Source organism: Diadema antillarum, unplaced genomic scaffold (genome assembly GCF_040938485.1).
Source record: "Diadema antillarum isolate AM-2024a unplaced genomic scaffold, OU_Dant_1.0 seq00001483_RagTag, whole genome shotgun sequence".
NCBI classification, from domain to species: Eukaryota; Metazoa; Echinodermata; class Echinoidea; order Diadematoida; family Diadematidae; genus Diadema; species Diadema antillarum.
In genome coordinates this window covers 202,221-222,528 of record NW_027272222.1, presented here as the reverse complement: position 1 = coordinate 222,528, position 20,308 = coordinate 202,221, and the positions used below count along the sequence as shown (strand labels likewise).

Here is a 20,308-nt window from a genome sequence, read left to right as displayed (position 1 = left end):
GTTTTTGAATTTTGAGCTCAGAGCAGGAAGAGTAACACTTTCTGTCTTCAATTACTATCAAATTTGACGGTATAGATCAAAATTCAAAGGTATTGTGAGTATCTGTATATCAGAACTGTACATTTATCCAATAATCTAGCTGTTAATTTTCCGTAAATTCTAAACCATGTGTTGTGAAGAGCTCAAATTGTAAAGGCACACAAATAGATTTAAAACAATGTTACAATTATATCATTTTGCATGGTTACAAACTTTGGTAAATGACTGAATCACCAAAGGAAGTTTTTTGATAATCTTATCATGGTAACGTATCTGTTGCAATAGTAACTTGTCGTATATCGGTGTAAATCACATCAGAAAGACTTTTTCATGTTTTGTATTATTTATGCTCATTGTAAAAGAGTAAAAAGACTGAATATGCGAATCAGTGAATTCACATGCTTCTTCATTAACATATCAGTTTCACGGTAAAAGTCATGGTAACGTATCTGACAAAAAAATAATTATCCATTTTCTGCCTAGCAAATAAATCATGTAACCTTCTCTGGCACCTGGCAGAATCGAAACATCATTGTAAGTGTATCTGTTGTAATTCCTGTGTGTAATAAATGATAAAATGCAGTATTTGTGTGGCTGTCGTCATTATTCATATCGAGGTGACACATTTTAGTAGCCTGTTCTGATCACATATCATAGAAAATCCCTTTTTGATACGCATCTAATATTAAGATTAGAGGAGATCTGTCTCCATAAGAAGGATGCATGATAGTACACTGTATAATGCATATTCGTCGGCTACATTTCAACAGTGCCCGCATGAAAATTCAATTGATATTCAAGCAGGCAATCTAAGTATTTTCAAGCAATGTCCTAACATACGCTTAAGATATGATTTTTATGATAAAGTTATGTAATTAACACGTATTTACAATAGCATTTTACACGATTTGCCATAAATTAAAAGCATGTAAATATAATTCCACATCCATAATTACAGATGTTAACCCATCAAGGTCGAAAACTTAATTTGAGTTTTAAGGAGACAATTTTCATATTACAACTTTAAATTTGCAACATAGAAGTCTTCATTTTACAGAAGATTCCTTTAAAATGTGATATTTCAATGTTTTTTATGCAAAGTCAAATATTTCAAAGGTCATGCTGCTGGAAATGGTGCCAATTTGGATGAGAAAAAGTGAGATTTCAATTTTCAAATGGTTTTCAATTTATTTGAGCAAATCGGAAATGACTTTCATGTACTGTAGTGCAGCACGTACTTGATGGGTTAAAGAAAATGTGAAATAATGCCTTATTGTTTGTACTGTAGCGCTCTTTCTCTTTGCCCTGTAATGACAGCACATCATATATCCTATATATATTGTATATATGATTATTATATATTGATTTATTTATATATTCATTTATTGAGTTCTTATTTATACAAGTTTATTAATTTATTCATGACGTATGATATTCTCTCTATCACCATGCAGAAAACGGTTTTCTCTGTATAGTTGCAAATTTTGTAATTTCTATCTATTAGATTATCAAATTGAATAAAATAATTTCGTTATGGACCTTTGTTTTACTTCTAAACAAACAATTAATTTAAGCAAAAATGAAAATATGATCATCATGATATATACGCCAATACCTGTACTTTCGAGTGTGAATCCTGTGTGATGCCCGTCTTTTAAATTGAGGTGAGCTTGACAAATCTGCTACAGGTTTACGATATCTCGCCTGGCTATATCTTTCATTTTGTAGGAAGGATGGGTCATTTAATTTCTTCCTTTTCCTGTACAGGCCTTTTGTATATTTTGTGCTCGTGTTTTCCCCATTTTCTGAAGAAGAAATGAAACCAAGAAAATGATTATCAAAATAATTATGTTCATCATAGTAGTGTAGAAAATAATTCATCTAGTCATAACTAGCCAATGTAAGATGAATACTGCCTGCATTAAAGAATCTGGAATCAAAAACTTAATGAGATCTAACCTAAATATAAACAATGAGACTAAACAGGTGACAAGTAAACATATACTGTACATTGTAAGGTAAGAGAAAGAGCGCAAAGTGGTAAGTGAAATATCTGAAAATGCAGGGCTCTACTTTATTAAGGAAAAAATAATGAAGATAAAATATGTAATACACGCACACACATGCATGTATACATGTATGTATGTATGTATGTATAATGAAGGACAGAGATGGGTGGATCAGTATTAAGTTCGGTGCGATGTCGACCAATAATAATGTATTATTAAAGAAAGACCTTATATTAATAATAATAATAATAATAATACCAATAATAATGATAATGATAATAGTAATGATAATCATAAGTATCATTATGCTTCATTTCAAAGCAGTTAGGGAAGAAATGATTCGTCTACCGGCACAATAACTTATTAAAAAACCACCAGATCTTAACCGACAGATACGTTACCGCACCTGTCAGATACGTTACCAGCTTTTTGTGGCACAACACACAATGTTAGATTCATGATCGAGTTACTGACAACTGAATAAATGTATAGCATAGGTGGTGCACTTGTACTAAATTAGCATTAAACATAAACTATTGATATCATAAACATGCCAAATGTACCGTTATTATCTAAAGATTATTTTGACAAACGCATTTACGAGATGTCTTCCGAAGAACGGTGAAAATTTACTGTAAATGCTCCGTCGAAACGACTACCGAGCGCTCCACACAGGGTAGCCATGAAAAAAGTGACTGCAGCACATGATAAACGAGATGCTCTCTTTGCAAAATTTGCATATGAGCGGAAAATTACGCTCACAGAGCGCGCATATTTCAGTAACGTATCTGACGTAACGTATCTGATCGCACGTTTTTTCAAAGCGCAATAACTGTTAAACATTTGCAAGGAATGGGTAATTATTTTTTGTGATGATGCATAATCTCAAAAGGTCTTAATCAATGTACAATTAAACAATATTACATCAAACACTTTTGTAGGGGGTCGTGATTTATAGGTAACGTATCTGTTGCGAAAAAAATGTGGAAAATGTGTTTTCGGAGATAATGGTCTGATTTTGAAAACCGAAATTTAGAAACAGAAAATCAAACTTAACTGTATTTGATAAAGTATATCCTTCTGATATTAAACATGTATTGTCGTATCTCACGTCTGCTATTTTCACTAATTTATCAATTAAAATATTTTGGTAACATATCTGACATGAATTTTGGCGACACACCTTCAGTGAGCTCCGGAGGGAAATGACGCGGAAGATTTCAAATTTTGGCTTGTTTATGCATAAATATATCAGACGTTAATTATATTTACCAATATCATGTTGGGTTTAAGCTCATTTTGTATAATTTTTTAGCATAATACAAAAAGTACATGATTGCGGCGACATTGGGTTTTGGGATACTTCTCCAACTTTACCAGTGGATATTTCAAAATTTACGCATGCGACAACAATATTTTTTTTTTTACTTTTCTCCTCAAACCCTCAGGTGTGCATAGACAATTCTGGCAATTCAAACCAGGCCTTTAGCAATGGAAATAATCGTAGGAACGTTGGCGACACATATTTTCAGTTTTTGAACGCTTTAGCAGAGAATGGCCCATATCCAAACTTACATTGGATCTAACCAATACACTGTAGTTCATTTTTTTTACCGGTACAACTTAATTGTCATATAATTGTAATTTCAATCCATTATGTTGTTTTCAGGAAGAAGACAAAAATTTAGGTCCGCATTTGGATTCTCCCCCCCCCCCCGACTCCAAAAAGGGGGGGGGGGGCAGCCCTGGATCTGCAATGAACAAACTTGGAACTACAGTAATCAATGTACAAAATCATAGTAACTTTGCTTAATCACTTCTGGTTATAAGAAGAATTGTAAATATTCCTTAATGTTGGGGGGGGGGGGGGATTGGGTCCCCAAGGGGAGCATACTTCCTGTCACGTTTTGTGAATATTCATCAAGGGGTTTTCAAAGATTATGAACATGTACAATTTACTTCCCAATTTGGACCCATCCCACCCCAATCCCTTGGGTCCCACATGGGGGGGGGGGGGGGGGAGGACCCCTGATTCTGCTATGAACAAACTTGAAACAACGGTCATCAATATACTGACTCATTGTATTAACTTAGCTCAATCCCTTCTGGTTCTAGATAAAGTCTTTAAGATTCCTTTACAGGAGGGTGGGTTGGGCCCCCCTCCCCTTTGGGGGCCCCCAGGTGGGGCATGGTGCCGATTTGATGGAACTGAAATTCTATCCCCTTGGGATGCTATCTGCCAAGTTTGGTGAAATGGGTTTTCAAGAAAAATATAAAATGTACAATTTAGGCCCCATCAGGACCCTTCCCTTGGGTCCCAAGGGACGCACCCCTGATTCCGCCATGAACAAGCTTGAAACTACAGTCATTGGTGTACTAACTCATAGTATTAACTCAGCTCCATCACTTCTGGTTCTAGAGAAGAAGATTTTTTAAGATTCTTTAATTTTGGGGTTAAGGCCCCCTGGGGGCCCCCAGGTGGGACATGGTGCCCATTTGAACAAATTGAGATCCTATCCCCCTAGGGATGCTATCTGCCAAGTTTGGTGAAATTCGGTCAAGGGGTTTTCAAGAAGAAGATTAAAATGTAAAAAGTTTATGCACAGCGCATGACAGACGCCGGATGAAGATCGATTGCAATAGCTCACTTGAGCCTTCGGCTCAGGTGAGCTAAAAGTCAGAGGGATTTTGTTTTGAACAAAATTTTGTTACTTTTCTGTATTACTTATAAAAAAAGAAACTTTGTTATTTCATGATGTTTCACACATTTCCAAAAAATAGTTAATGCTTGGTTCATCTTAATTTATTCTGGTTGATGGAAACTGCATGTCAGAGTTTTGAATGATGTTCAGTGTGTCGGACCCCAATGTGAAGAATGACATAACGTGTGTGCACTCGAACACACTATATTCAATAGCCGAGTAGTGTCTTCATTCACACACACTTTTATACTGAATAGCTGAGTATTGGGCTGTATGTATAAAAGTAGCAATATTGCTTGTAAGCAATTGCTTCAAGCACAAACACAAGCTTGTGAAGCAAGAGATAAAGCTCAAGCAATTGCTTAAATCCTTGTGAATTATCTTTTGCTTGTACTTGAAACTTTTGCTTGCTCAGCACAAGCAGTTGCTTGCTATTTCAACAAGAGATGTCAAAAGCCTGTGCAAACACAAGAACAAAGGCAGGTTTGAAAGCATGTATATGAAAGGATGTGTGTGTGCAAAAGCATTTCCTGATATAGTAAATGAGCTATGAAACTAGAAATTTTGTGCTCAGCAAGTCGCGCAGCCAAGCACATGTATCCCCACGAACCCACAGCATCAAGAAGCATACCCTATTGGATTTACCTTTTCATGTATAAAGATGGAACAAGCGAGGGCGCCATCACCAAAAACCATAGGCATCTTTGTCTTATCATAATACACCTTCATGCCAAATTTGAAGATGATCGAAGAAGAACTGCAGCCAGTAGAGCGCCCACAAGCAGACCCTATTGGATTTACCTTTTCATGTATAAAGACGGAACAAGCGAGGGCGCCATCACCAAAAACCATAGGCATCTTTGTCTTATCATAATACACCTTCATGCCAACTTTGAAGATGATCGAAGAACTGCAGCCAGTAGAGCGCTCAAAAGCAGACCCTATTGAATTTACCTTTTCATGTATAAAGACGGAACAAGCGAGGGCACCATCACCAAAAACAATAGGCCTCTTCGTCTAACCATAATACACCTTCATGCCAAGTATGAAGATGATCGAAGAAGAACTGAAGCCAGTAGAGCGCTCACAAGCAGACGCTATTGGATTTACCTTTTCATGTATAAAGATGGAACAAGCAAGGGCGCCATCACCAAAAACAATAGTCCTCTTCATCTTACCATAATACACCTTCATGTAAAAATTTGAAAATGATCGAAGAAGAACTGCAGCCAGTAGAGCGCTCACAAGCAGACCCTATTGGATTTACCTTTTCAAGTATAAAGACGGAACAAGCGAGGGCGCCATCACCAAAAACAATATGCGTCTTCGTCTAACCATAATATACCTTCACGCCAAGTATGAAGATGATCGAAGAAGAACTGCAGCCAGTAGAGCGCTCACAAGCAGACGCTATTGGATTTACCTTTTCATGTATAAAGACGGAACAAGCAAGGCCGCCATCACCAAAAACAATAGGCGTCTTTGTCTAACCATAATACACCTTCATGCCAAGTATGAAGATGATCGAAGAAGAACTGAAGCCAGTAGAGCGCTCACAAGCAGACGCTATTGGATTTACCTTTGCATGTATAAAGACGGAACAAGCGAGGGCGCCATCACCAAAAACAATAGGCGTCTTTGTCTAACCATAATACACCTTCATGCCAAGTTTGAAGATGATCGAAGGAGAACTGCAGCCAGTAGAGCGCTCACAAGCAGACCCTATTGGATTTACCTTTTCATGTATTAAGACGAAACCAGCGAGGGCGCCATCACCAAAAACAATAGGCGTCTTCGTCTTATCATAATACACCTTCATGCCAAGTTTGAAGATGATCGAAGAAGAACTGCAGCCAGTAGAGCGCTCACGAGCAGACCCTATTGAATATACCTTTTCATGTCAAAAAATGCGTCTTGCACATCTACAACCAAAGGCACACATCTGTACCAAGTTTCATGGAAATTGGGCAAAAACTGAGGAAGTAGTTTGCAACACAAAATTTTCCATCATTTTGGCTCATAATATGTGAGCTGTTACCATGGCAACATACTTTTTGTCACTGTCAAGAAATGTGTCATGCTGACCTATATCCTAAGACAAACATTCAATATGAATTCCATGAGAATTGGAAGAACACTGATGAAGCAGTTTTGCCATGAAGCATTTTGCCCTATATTTTACCAATAACATGCCGTTACCATGGCAACGCACTTTTTGCCACTGCGGAAATATGTGTCTTGCACATTAACATATTCAGATGAACATCTGTACCTAATTTCATAAAAATTGATCAAAAACTGTGGGAGTTCGCGATGCAAGATTTGTACCCATTTTTGCAGATAATATGCCGTTACCATGGCAACGTACTTTTGGGTACTGTCAAAAAATACGTCTTGCACATCTACAACCCAAGGCACACATCTGTGCCAAGTTTTATGGGAATCGGTTGAAAACTGAGGAAGTAGTTCGCGACGCAAGATTTGCAACGGACCGACCGCCCGACCGCCCGACCGCCCGACCGTCCGCTGATTCCTATATACCCCCTTCAAACTTCGTTTGGCGGGGGTATAAAAACTGATTACACGTAATTTAGTGGTTGACATCCCGTTGCTCATTGGCACATTGCATAGTCCCATACATAATTATGTGTGTTGGTTAGGCAGGTGATTCTTGAGTTGCAAAGAATAATTTGCTTGTGCTGGCGTATACGCCTCACCCCGACTTTACTGCTTTAGTTTTGCTGAAAATAGTGTGGCCTTATCAAGGCGAATACGGTACATGCTTTTATTGTATTACCTGGATGAACCAAAATCTATATCGAAAATATGAAAGATCTTGATTGCTTTGCAAAATACTATACTATTGTGCACTCAATGTTGAAAAAAATGATAACAGCTCAGTTCTCTTCACAAGTATAACAACAGAAATGAGAGAAGAAATTTTATCAGTGATTTTATTTCATCCACTTTGTCAAAATGCAAAGAGGAAATTTTACATTCTGTTCACACTGGTGATATTGTACAAGATCTAAGGCTCGATGCTGAACTTAATTGCATTTGAGCAGAGGAAAGTAGTCTTACCTGTGGAGTCGGTGAAGAGGATTTTGACATGTGTCTTGCTTAGAGCAGCTAGAGTGGTATCAAAGTGTCTGGCTCTCTGTCTGTTGATTAAAATGGAACAGGTATACGAAATGTTAATTGGAACTTAAAGTGCAATTCACCCATGTTCACACTGGCTCTATTAAAAGAATTAAAATGAAGATACGGAGAATAATGGTAGTTTTCTCAAAATCAGACCTTGAATAAGAGTTAATAAATTAAAATTTCTCCATGATTTCACAAACTAATGATATAACAAGCATCCATACTGAAATGATATGGCAATTGAAGGAGGATAAAACCATGGTCTAAAGTGAAACCACCTTCATAATTTCGGGCCATTATGTCTGGTAACAAACCTTGCAACAATAACTATGAAGGGCAAAGGGGTTGTGGTTGCTAAATTACTGACCAAAAAACATAACTCCCATTGTCATTGGGAGTGTTGTGAGGTGACATTATGGCCTCTTAGTGCAGTTGTGAACTACAGTATATCACTTTAATACAACGAAAACATTTAAAGCTTTATGATTCCATTGCACTGTTTTTATCCACATTTAGTTGAAGCTTTGATCATTTTCTTTATGTGGCTTTTCTTTCTGTTTCACAGTCTACTTGAAAGTGATGTGGAACTACACTTCAACTAAATATATTTGGAACCACCTTGTCAATGAATACACTCTGCAATAGACTCTGCATTCAGAGGAAAAGGAGCACACCATACTGTAAATGCAATCAATCTTATAAAAGCTGACTGCTGCCAGACTGATATTTGTACTTCAACTTTTGTAAGATTCTACATGTGCATAAGTTGATTTACACTTGTCTCTTGCACAAACCTGGCCTTTTGAAGCTTCCATGGAATATCAAATAAGAAATCTCTTTGACTGATGCAATTTCACATAAAAATTGAGTATACTCTTGTTTCCCCAATATAGGGAATCTTTAAAAGAGAGTTGAGAAAAACATGATATATTCAGAAACAGAGGCTTGATGTCTCTGGATGTTGTTCTCCTTTCCTCATGCTGTGGGCTAACATAAAAAAGAACTTATCTTTCTTCTTCACATTAAATGTTTTCATTGTGAGATTTGTGCAAGGCACATTGTCTACTCATGACCTGTTGTCAAGTTAGCCAATTCTATCCTTCCAGCAAAAATACTCTCCATTAATCCTTTCCCCACATAAACATCAGCTATATCCGTAAAACAACATAGGTGACAAGCTTGCTGTCAAAAAGGAGTCGAGAGTTACAGGGTAGAAGTGTCGCTATAACGACTGATATATGTCTACTTTTATGCATTATTCTCCCAATAGGTCTACAAACATCTTTCTAATGTGAGACAACAGTTTCATATTACTGGCAAATAATCACTATCTGTATACACTAATTTTCATGACAATACTTTAGGGGATTTTCAAAATATAGACAACTAGAACTATCCTGAAGGTGAGTGCACTTTTAGTTGGAAAAAAAAACCAACAGCAACAAAAACACCATAATTCCATGAAGTACTCAGCACAAAATCAGCACATGATTGAAGTGAAGAGGTTTTGTACAGTTTGCATAGGACTGTCTGAAGAAAACCCTTTTATCAAGCTAGAGTAACTTTTACACGATGAAAAAAAGAAGAAGAAAGATTCACAATCCTTCATAAATTTTCCCTATGACATATAGCTCTCCGAATCTGAACGTGTGTGGCGCTCTAATTTTTTTACCTTTAATTCTTGGGATATAAACTTCTAGTTATGAACGCGTGATGTGTAAATGTACACTTTTATGCACATGGTCATTAAATGCTGAAGTACTAGTATTCATAGATCATATCAAATCATGTCTTATAATCTCACGAATAATAGAGTTATTTTCTAATCTGTAACTTTACATTTGATACATGTGATTCTTCTGCCAAGCGGCCCAATGCTGGGCTGATAATGCCAAATGACAAAATTATGGAAAATATCCATTAGGTACAATTTTCTAGAACCGCAAAACCGAAAGGAAGTATATATGTCCCAAAAGTGATCGATCAGATATCGTGATTGTGAGGTGATATTGCTTGATATCGGTTATATGTGATAGGGAGAATTAACTTTTTTCCTTCCCCATTCTTCCCTATATTACTTCCTCCACAACCTCAATGGCTCTACTGTCATGTTGGGATCGGTCTGGTTATAATCATTATTATAGGAAGAGGTACTCCACAAGAAATTCACTCAAACAAACTGCGAGAAGACAGTCATTCCATATACAGTTTCATTTGCGGTTTTATTAACCGGCTGTACTCACTTGACAGCAACACAATCTTTGGGGCGAGTCAGAGTAACAGTTATAGCTTGAGCTTGGTTAACACACCAAAGTGCTCCGGTCGTAGAGCATGAACAAAAAGAGACCCTTGGAGTTGGATGCAATCTACTTTTATGCACCAAGACTGAATCACATGGCAGGCCAACGGTTAAAGTCATAATGGACATGAATGGGGACAGGCTAGACAGGCAAGGCCGGCTAATGGTATAAATGGACATTATTGGCGGTGATCTCTTTGGAGTATAATCTGGGGATTTCTCCAGTAATATAGGCTATCCATCAAAGGTGCCAGTCGGCTGTCTAAACCTAATTCTTTCACTGAATGATAATTCCCATATTATCACTATTCTCCCCCTCCTGAAATAATAATAATGATAATAAAATAATAATAATAATGATAAACAGTCTGTGGCAGATGAATAAGTGGTTCAATGGTCCATCAAACAAGAGTGGGCGGAAGGGGCACAAATGGGTGGACTTGTTTTTAAAAGAGACTTCCTGGATGATTTTCAGACTTTTACATTTGAACAACTATAAATAAATTATACTGAGTACAGATTTTAAGAATTTATAGTGATTGGGATGAGGAATAAGAATGTTTACAAAATTTATAACAAATTGAAATGAACACGCATGATGACATGGTAGCCTCACCATAAGAATGTATGAGGCTCTTATGTCTTCAACACTATTAAGTGTAATTTGTTAAGGGGGTATCTCACTGAGTGGCGAACGTTTGCGACCGTAGCGAATTTGGGATTTCGCCAGGGTTTGTAAAGGGTTGCAAAAGGTTCGTTAACAGTTGCAAGAAAGTTCGCAAACAGTTTTTATTGTCACAAAGAAATTTGGAACATGTATTTTCGCTAACTGTTGCAATACGGTGTTGCTAACATTTTTTCATGATTCGCCACCGCTAGTGAACAAGTAACCATATGATTCCTATATAAAATTGACCCACTGAGAGAAATTTGTCATACCGGGTACATAGAAAGACTTAGTTCTTGAAGCTGTTGACATCTCCATCATGTAATTGCTGTAAAGCTTTTCATAATCGCCAAAGTCTGTCCTCTGCAACAACCACTCTCTGACCTAAACAGTCTTTCTTTTCTTCCTTTCTTGTTTTTCTTCCTCCTTTCTCTTAAAGTACGGTGAACGAGACATTAAAATTAAGAAAATCATATAAAAGAAGGTGTGTCAAAGCAGAGGGAAATGTCTCCTAAAACAGATTTTTAATGTGACTTATTAAAATATATTCACGCCACTGAGAAATCGCAAGTTAAAATTGATTTACTTCACCGATTTTCGCTCCGGAACAGCCGTCTTTTTCGAGCCCTAAAATATGACGTCATGAAATGAACAAAACCCTTTACGAGTGCAGCGGGACATGGAGGCCGCCATTCATAAAGCACATATTTCTTGGTGAGCGGATGCAATATCTTGCCTGTCTTTAGTTGCACCTGCTTTCTCAGTTGAGACATTCAAACGTCCAATTTTCACCTTTATTGTACGGAAAGACTGAGTTTGACATCGAGAGTGAATTGAGTGATAACAGTGACAATGACACTGATAGTGAAAGTGGCAAAGTCAGGGTGTGGTAGAAGAAGCGAGGGAGAGGCGACGGATATGGAAGGCCGTTGCGGACATAATTCGTTTGGGGCATACGTATGGAACTGCCTTTAGCAAACGTTCGCTAATTGACCAATCAGTGAGTGTTGTTTGGCAAACGTTTGTACGGTGTTTAGCAAACGTTTGCATGTTATCTTTTGTACGTATGCCCCATTTAATGTACTGGAGAAACTTTCAAATAGTCACATAGTCCAGTTTTACACTCACTCTCACATTCACAAGAAAGCAGACACAGCACACATGACTTGAGAGGTTGAGAGCCAAAATTCAAGTGAGGTTTATTCACCCTGCACGGGGCAAGCTTTGTTGTCAGTTGACATTCCTAAGTACTCACTCATTTCCCAGATACCTTTCACTATTGGGATGGTAGGGTACCAAATATGGTGATGGAGAACAAAGAGTGGTATTGCATATGGATAACTCAATGAATAATATTACATCAAATAACATAGAACCTGAGACATGCATATTAATGAGATGATTATAATAAATGAATATCCAAAGCCTTATGGCTTAGTCATGGATATCACATTCCTCCCCTCTAGATCATGACATATAAAATTTTAAAGGAGGAAAATTACTTCTACACAAATACACATTGTACAATAATAACGCATCAGAATGGATAACCCATTTTCATGAAATACAATTTGGTCATCTGCCAAATTGTCTAAATTCTGAAATACTGTTTAACTGATTATGGTTGGGATTGGATATTAAACAAAATGATAAAATCATTAAGTAGAACAATTAAGCATGAATGATCAATGCCATTGTTATTCGGTGTTAAATCAATTGATTTTGGGTACAATTAAACATTGTATGATAACACACACATCTGAGGTAATCTGAGATTCATTGAATTGAAGTTTTCTTCAAACTTAATTTGAAGATATTAATGAACATTATTAAAGTGAGTATACAAATTACAACTGACTGAGTGCACCATACTCCAATACTCTTTTAATCCTCAACGTACTTATTACAACAATGTATTCTATCATACAAAAATACATCTTATCACTCTTGTCATTGCTTCATGACATGGTAAACCTTAACTGCAATCTATATACAATGCATTTATGGTTCGTAATGAACTGGAGGTCGGCTTACTCTGCCTGAACGAGTGACGACAACAGGTGTTTTGGTTGTCAGGTCGATGTTTGGAGTAGGGTGTGAAATGAGTAGTTTATCATTAGGAGGTTCTAATTCGTTTTCTGGGGGTGTGTTCACACTATTTGGAGCAGTGATGTGTTCGCTGTTCATTGGATCAGAGTTACGCGAGTACTGTTCAGGTTGTTCATTTGGTTCGATTTGTTCGTTCCTGGAATCATCAGGAATGAGGTGATCTGCATGGACAAATCGTCTGTTATTTCCAGGTACTCTTACTAGGTAGGTTAGTGGGCCTTTGATTTGTACAATTGTCCCACGAATCCATCTTTCCTTCCCTCCCCTCATGTTTCTGACTCGTACAGGCTGATAGAGATCAAAAGAGCGCGGTTTGGGATTTGAGCCATCATGCTGTTTTTTGCTTGCGATTTGTTTGTTCTCAACTTTTCGCTGTAAGCTTGGCTTTACTAGAAAAAGCAGTGTTCTAGGAGCGCGCTTCAGAAATAACTCTGATGGAGTTTTACCTGTGGTTGTGTGAGGCGTGTTTCTGTAGTGAAATAGCACGCTTGCAACTCGGTGCTGCAGCGTAAGCTTTTTGTCAGACTTTTCAAACAGCCGCTTGAAAGTCTGAAAGCAAGACCACTGCTGGAAGGATGATATGGCGGGCATAAAGTATGCTTGATGCCATTTAGCTTGAGGAATGTTGTGAACTCCTCTGATATGAACTGTGGTCCGTTATCACTTACGACTTGGAGTGGTAAACCATATCGTGCGAACAGGGAGCGCAGAGCATTGATTGTCGCAGTCGAAGTGGTGCTGCTCATCGGAAAAGCTTCCAGCCATTTTGAATGACTGTCGACCACCAGCAGGAATGACTGCCCTTTGACTTCGGCATAGTCAATGTGAATTCGTTGCCACGGCTCGGTAGTCCATGGCCATAGCAAGAGAGGAAGCTGTTTCGGGGTGTTGTGAGTTGCAACGCAGGCTGAACAGGTTGTCACGACATCTTCGATGTCCTGGTCGATGCCAGGCCACCATACAAACGATCGAGCTATCGCTTTCATGCGACTCATACCGGGATGACACTCGTGGAGCTCATTCAAAATGTGCTCGCGCTGCGCTTCTGGGATGACAACTCTTCTACCCCACAAAATACAACCGTCTTCGAGTGAGAGTTCATGTCTTCGCATGAAAAATGGTTTCATAGCCTCATCATCCGTATGATTTGGCCATCCCGAGAGTGTGTAATCTAACACCTTGGCTAGCACTGCGTCTTTCTGAGTTCGCCCAGCAATTTGCTTTGCTGTGACAGGGAGCTGGTCCACTGTCATTTGATGAACACACAGCTCATCCGGGTGAGGGGTAACTGAGGAAAGCAGTAATCTACTGAGTAAATCAGCATTTGCATTGCGCGCTGAAGACCTATATTCGATCTTAAACTGGTAGCTTGACAGTAGCAGAGCCCATCTTTGCATTCGAGCAGCAGCGAGAGGGGGAATCCCCGCTTTTGGTCCGAAAATGCGCGTTAGCGGTTGATGGTCTGTGATCAGTGTGAAGTCTCTCCCGTACAGGTACTGGTGAAACTTCTTCACACCAAACACAATCGCTAATCCTTCCTTATCAATTTGTGCATAATTTTTCTCAGCCGCGGACAATGTTCGAGATGCATAAGCTATCGGCTTTTCGGTGCCATCATCTAGTTTGTGGCTGAGAACTGCGCCTAACCCATAAGGGCTAGCATCAACACCCAGAATGAGTGGTTTAGACGGATCATAGTGCACCAATACTTGGTCACTGGCAAGCATGCTTTTCGTGTATGTGAATGCTTCTTCACATTTAGCACACCATTTCCACTCGACGGAATGTTGCAGTAGTGCATAGAGTGAATGCAGCTTTGAGCTCAGGTTCGGCACAAACTTCCCATAGTAGTTAATCATCCCTAAAAATGACTTCAACTGAGACACATTTTCCGGTCGCGGTGCATTTTTTATTGCTTCCACTTTGTCTTGTAGTGGTTTGATACCATCGGCAGTGAGCAGATGTCCGAGGTATTTAATCAACGGCTTGAGAAATTGACATTTCTCCCGGTTCAAGCGAACATTGTACCGTTCTAGATGGGCAAAGAGCTCGGTTAGCATTTGCGTGTGTTGCTCGAGTGTATCCGTCGCGATCAGGATGTCATCGATGTAGCAAAATACGTTTTGCATGCCGGATAAAATCTTATCCATTGTCGCTTGAAACAAATCTGGCGCGGTTTTAACCCCAAAACACAGTCGTTAGGGCGCTAGCAAGCCCTTGTGCGTGTTCAGAACGAGAAGTTCAGCGGATTTTTCATCTCAGAAAAGTTGGTTAAAGGCGCCTGACAGGTCAATGACAGAGTAAACCTTCGGAGCTGTGCCCTTTTGCGCGTGTTTAGCGAATAAATCTTACGCATTGGGTAGTTTGTACCCATCGTCCTCGATCAGCTAATTGACTCGCTTGTAATCGCCGCACACGCGAATATTCCCTTGGGCCTTTGGCACGTGCACCGTTGGCGATGCCCAGTTGCTATGGGCAACAGGTGCCAATATATCTTCGGCTATGAGCCGTTCATCCTCCTGCTCGACCTTTTCTAGCGTGGCATACGGTACGGGTCGAGACTTTTGAAAGGTCGGTGTGGCACCTTGTTTTAGTTTGAGAGAGGCTTTGAACCCTTTGATACCAGACCCTGTGTTTGTGAATAGACTCTCATGTTGTTTGAGGAGGGAATTCAAGTCAGATTTGGGATGGTGAGGTGTGGTTTTGGTTTTGTTTTCATGTTTGACGGCCCAAATGGTGTCCCAATTGAGTTTGATTTTGCCTAGCCAATCTCTTCCAAAAAGAGCTGGGCGCTTCCCCTTGACCACCAAAAGATCCAGGTGGAGTTTGGGCCCTTCCCCGACTTTGACGGGTACTTTTACACTTCCCAAAACGGGCATCTCCTCCCCACAATAACTGCGAAGAACTACATTTGCTTCTGAATTGGGGTACCTAGCCAACTTCGCAGAGTAAACCTCCTCAGATACAGTAGACCTAGATGCACCAGTATCAATTTCCATATCAATTAGAGCACTGCCTACCTTAACTTCAACTACGTAAGGAGTAGAAGTATGGTTGCACTCACCTTCATTTACTACGTTGTACATGGTGGTATTCTCAACAACATTAGACACTACAGTCTGAGAGTCTTCATTGTCAGAGTCAACATAATGCTGATTTGATCGCTTCATCGATCTACACACTGGTTTGATATGACCTTTCTTCTTACAAAAATGGCATGTAGCGTCCTTGAATTTACAATCCTCCTTGGGATGATCTCCTCCACAGCACTTGCACTTGGTCAGGAACGGTTTTCCCGGCGATGATTTCCCGGCATGATCACGGAGGTACTGCGGCTTCTTAGTCCGGGGCTGTCTGGCACGATGATCCACTCGGTGGGCATCCAGTCTGCTTGTTGCTCCTCCCAAGTGCTGTTTGTTAGCAGCACCGGCCATCTCCTCAGCGATGCATTTCGCCCTGGCATCCTCGAATGACAATTCACGTATGGACAGGAGTTGTCTCTGAACACGGGACATTTTTGGATGAAGTCCCGACACCAAGTGGTCCCGTAATGCCTCCGACAAGAAGTTGCCAAACGAACATGTAGACGCCAGATTTTTAAGACGCACCACGAAGTCTGCCCTGATTCACGTTCATTTTGCTGCGCTGTCCAAAATTTATGTCTCTCGGCAATGATGATAGGAGCAGGCTTATAGTGTTCAGCGAGAAGTTGCTTCAACTGAGCACAGTTCTTTGTACGTGGCTGCACTGGACTGCACAAGTTTTTCAGAAGCTTGTAGGCACTTGGACCAACACAGGCGAGAAACAAACTGGCTCGTTTGTCAGCACTAATATTGTTCACCGTGATGAATGCAAATGATTCAAATGATTCCACAGTTTCATCAAAACTGCCAATGTTTCCATAGACTGCCATGATAAGTGGGAACTTTTAAGTCCTCTTCGCCAATTTAACCCGTTTAGGATGAGTCCCGAGTATACTCGGGCAGGTGTCTATGGGAAATGCATGTTGTAGCAAAATCAGTCCGTCCTCAACGGGTTAATGTACTGGAGAAACTTTCAAATAGTCACATAGTCCAGTTTTACACTCACTCTCACATTCACAAGAAAGCAGACACAGCACACATGACTTGAGAGGTTGAGAGCCAAAATTCAAGCGAGGTTTACTCACCCTGCACGGGGCAAGCTTTGTGGTCAGTTGACATTCCTAAGTACTCACTCATTTCCCAGATACCTTTCACTATTGGGATGGTAGGGTACCAAATATGGTGATGGAGAACAAAGAGTGGTATTGCATATGGATAACTCAATGAATAATATTACATCAAATAACATAGAACCTGAGACATGCATATTAATGAGATGATTATAATAAATGAATATCCAAAGCCTTATGGCTTAGTCATGGATACCACAACCCATTCCATACGTATGTTAATTTACTGCAGATCAAAGTATGCAATTGATCGACCAATCAGGTACTTTGTTTAATATGCATTTGTATATGTGTGTATGTTGCATGTGTGTATATAGTGTGCACGGTAGGTACTCATGCCCGATTCTGAGCAAGGAGGTACTTAGTGTATGTATATGTATATGACTGTGGTAGAGACACAAAGAAACTCTTTAAAGTTGTAAACAAGCTTCTTGGCAGAAAACAGACATCCCCTCTACCTGAGCATGATTCTGACGAAGAATTGGCAAACCAGTTTAGTCAGTTTTTCTTAGATAAGATAGCGAATATAAGCTTGACCTTACCATGTGTCCATGTGGTTAAAACTGAAGCTCAAGTTGCAACTACTTCAAAATTAGACTCACTAAATCCAGCCACTGTAACTGAGGTATAGAATATGATTATGAAGTCTCCAAATAAGTCCTGTGAATTAGACCCTTTCTGCACGGATCTGATTAAAAAATGTGTATAAGTGACGGCCCCTGCCATTAAGAGCATAATAAAGTTTCGCAGCAGGTGTTGTGCCAAATGAATTGAAAACAGCGGTGATATTTCCAACCCTCAAAAGACCTCACTTAGATAAGAACATGTTGCACAATTATCGACCAATTTTAAACCTGCCATTTGTTAGCAAAGTTATGGAACATGTTTCCTTCTCACGCCTATGAGACTACTTGCAGGAGAATGATTTTCTTGATAGCCGCCAATCAGCATATGTACCCGATCATAGTGTACAGACATTACTTACTGACCCAACTGATCAATGTTTGAGGCAGATGGATGCTGGGAATATCACTGCAGTTGTTTTACTTGATATGTCGGCAGCTTTTGATACTGTGGACCATTCCATTCTCACCCAGACTCTCAGATCTGATGGTGTCACAGGACTTGCATTAGAGTGGTTTCAATCTTACCTTACCAGCCGTTCACAATATGTTAAGATCAATGACAGTAACTCTGATCCGGCTGCACTTACTTGCGGTGTCCCGCAAGGGTCTGTAGGTGGACCACTTCTGTTCTCTCTGTATCTTTCAAGGATTAGGCACATTTTTGAAAGACACAACATTCAGTATCACTGTTATGCAGATGATATACAAATATTTGTATCTTTTTCACCAACCAGGACTGAACTCTCTGAAGCTGTAAAACGATTAGAATGATGTTAAGGCATGGATGGAAAGAAATGGTCTCAAATTTAATGACAGTAAGTCAGAATTTATTCTGATAGAATCCAAACAGATGTTGTCTAAAGTGAATTCTGATACATATGTTATGTTAGAATTAGCAATAGTAATATCAAGCCTTCGAACAAAGTTTGTAATCTTGGTGTTGTTTTTTATGCAAATCTGACATTCAAAGACCACATTTCATATGTATTGCAATCTGTAAGATTTTATTTGCGTAACCTGGGCTCAATTCAGAGATATTTAACTAGATCAGCAGCAGAAAAACTGATGCATGCTCTTATTTCGTCTCGTCTAGATTTCTGCAATTCTGTTTTGCAGCCTTCCACAAAAAGAACTCAGTAAACTGGAACGTCTTCAGAATTGTGCCACTAGATTACTTCCTTTCACGAAGAAAACTGTACATACTACCCCAATACTTCGGTCCCTACACTGGCTTCCTGTAGAAAAACGTATTAACTTCAAGATTCTTCTTCTTGTTTACCGTACATTGCACAAATTTGCCCCTGCCTACTTTCAAAATACTCACCAACCATCTTCACCAACCACCACAAAATCTCCGTTCATCAAACTCGCTAAAATTACGGGTACCTCAAATCAAGCATAATTGGGGGATCGTGCTTTTTCATACATGGGCCCAAAACTTTGGAATAGCCTGCCAAAATCTCTTCGACAAGCATCTTCTATTGATGGTTTTAAAGAGAACCTCAAGACCTACCTTTTTAATCTAAATTGACAATTGTTTACCTGTATGTATATGTGTATGTATATTGTTTGTTTGGTTATTGTTCTTATTATCTTCTGTGATACTGTTGTAACGTGATACATTATGTACTCTGTTCTATAGCGCCATGAGTATCTTTTTGGGTAGAATGAGCGATTTATAAGAGTCTCTCTATTATTATTATCATTATTATTATGTTTACATGGGTAACTCCATGAAGTTGGGGCACAAAGTGTGACATTTTAGCGTAACTCAATACTAATTACGCTATACATATATTGTTTATAGGCTGTACATTTGTATTGAGACCATACATTTTCCTGGAAATTTTTGTGCCAGTCAGACTCAATTTTGATGAAGTTATTAAAACGATATGTAACGGTGTCCTGTAGCATCGTGATATGTCCATGTAGCATCGTGATAGTTAAAATCTGGTCCTAAAAGACAAATTAACGCAATTAGCTTGACCAAAATTTGATATGATATGCATAATTACTAGATTAGTCAGATACTTAAATATCTTAACTCTCCTTTCCACAGTTTTACTTTTACAAGAAAATTACACAATGTGTCACTATGCTACGCAGTGTCCACCAAATGTCACAAAAAGGGACACCGCATAGCATCGTGATACATTTTGTAATTTTCTTTTAAAATTAAAACTGTGTACAGGAAATTTGAGATATTTAGCTATCTCATTCATATCTTGTAAATATGCATATTGCATCAAATTTGGGTCAAGCTAATTGCCATAATTTGTCTCTTAGGACCAAATTCTAAAATATCACAATGCTACAGGACTGTTACATATTGTTTAATAACTTCATCAAAATTGAGTCTGAATGGCACAAAATTTGCAGGAAAATGTGTGGCCTCAACGCAAATGTAAAGCCTACAAACAATAAATGTATAGCATAATTAATATTGAGTTATGCTGAAATGTATTTTTTAAATATCACGATGCTACATGGACACTGCCCC

General features: G+C 39.0%; 1 protein-coding gene across 2 annotated transcripts in view; it reads right to left on the bottom strand.

Annotated features, from left to right (window-relative positions):
* The window catches only part of LOC139709962 (uncharacterized), a 143,648-nt gene that overhangs the window by 5,648 nt on the left and 117,692 nt on the right, over positions 1 to 20,308 (bottom strand). For both annotated transcript variants that reach the window (XM_071621909.1, XM_071621910.1), the window contains one exon: positions 7,832 to 7,911. In XM_071621909.1, the coding sequence (XP_071478010.1) occupies positions 7,832 to 7,911 (80 nt within the window). The remainder of the gene's footprint in view (positions 1 to 7,831; positions 7,912 to 20,308) is intronic.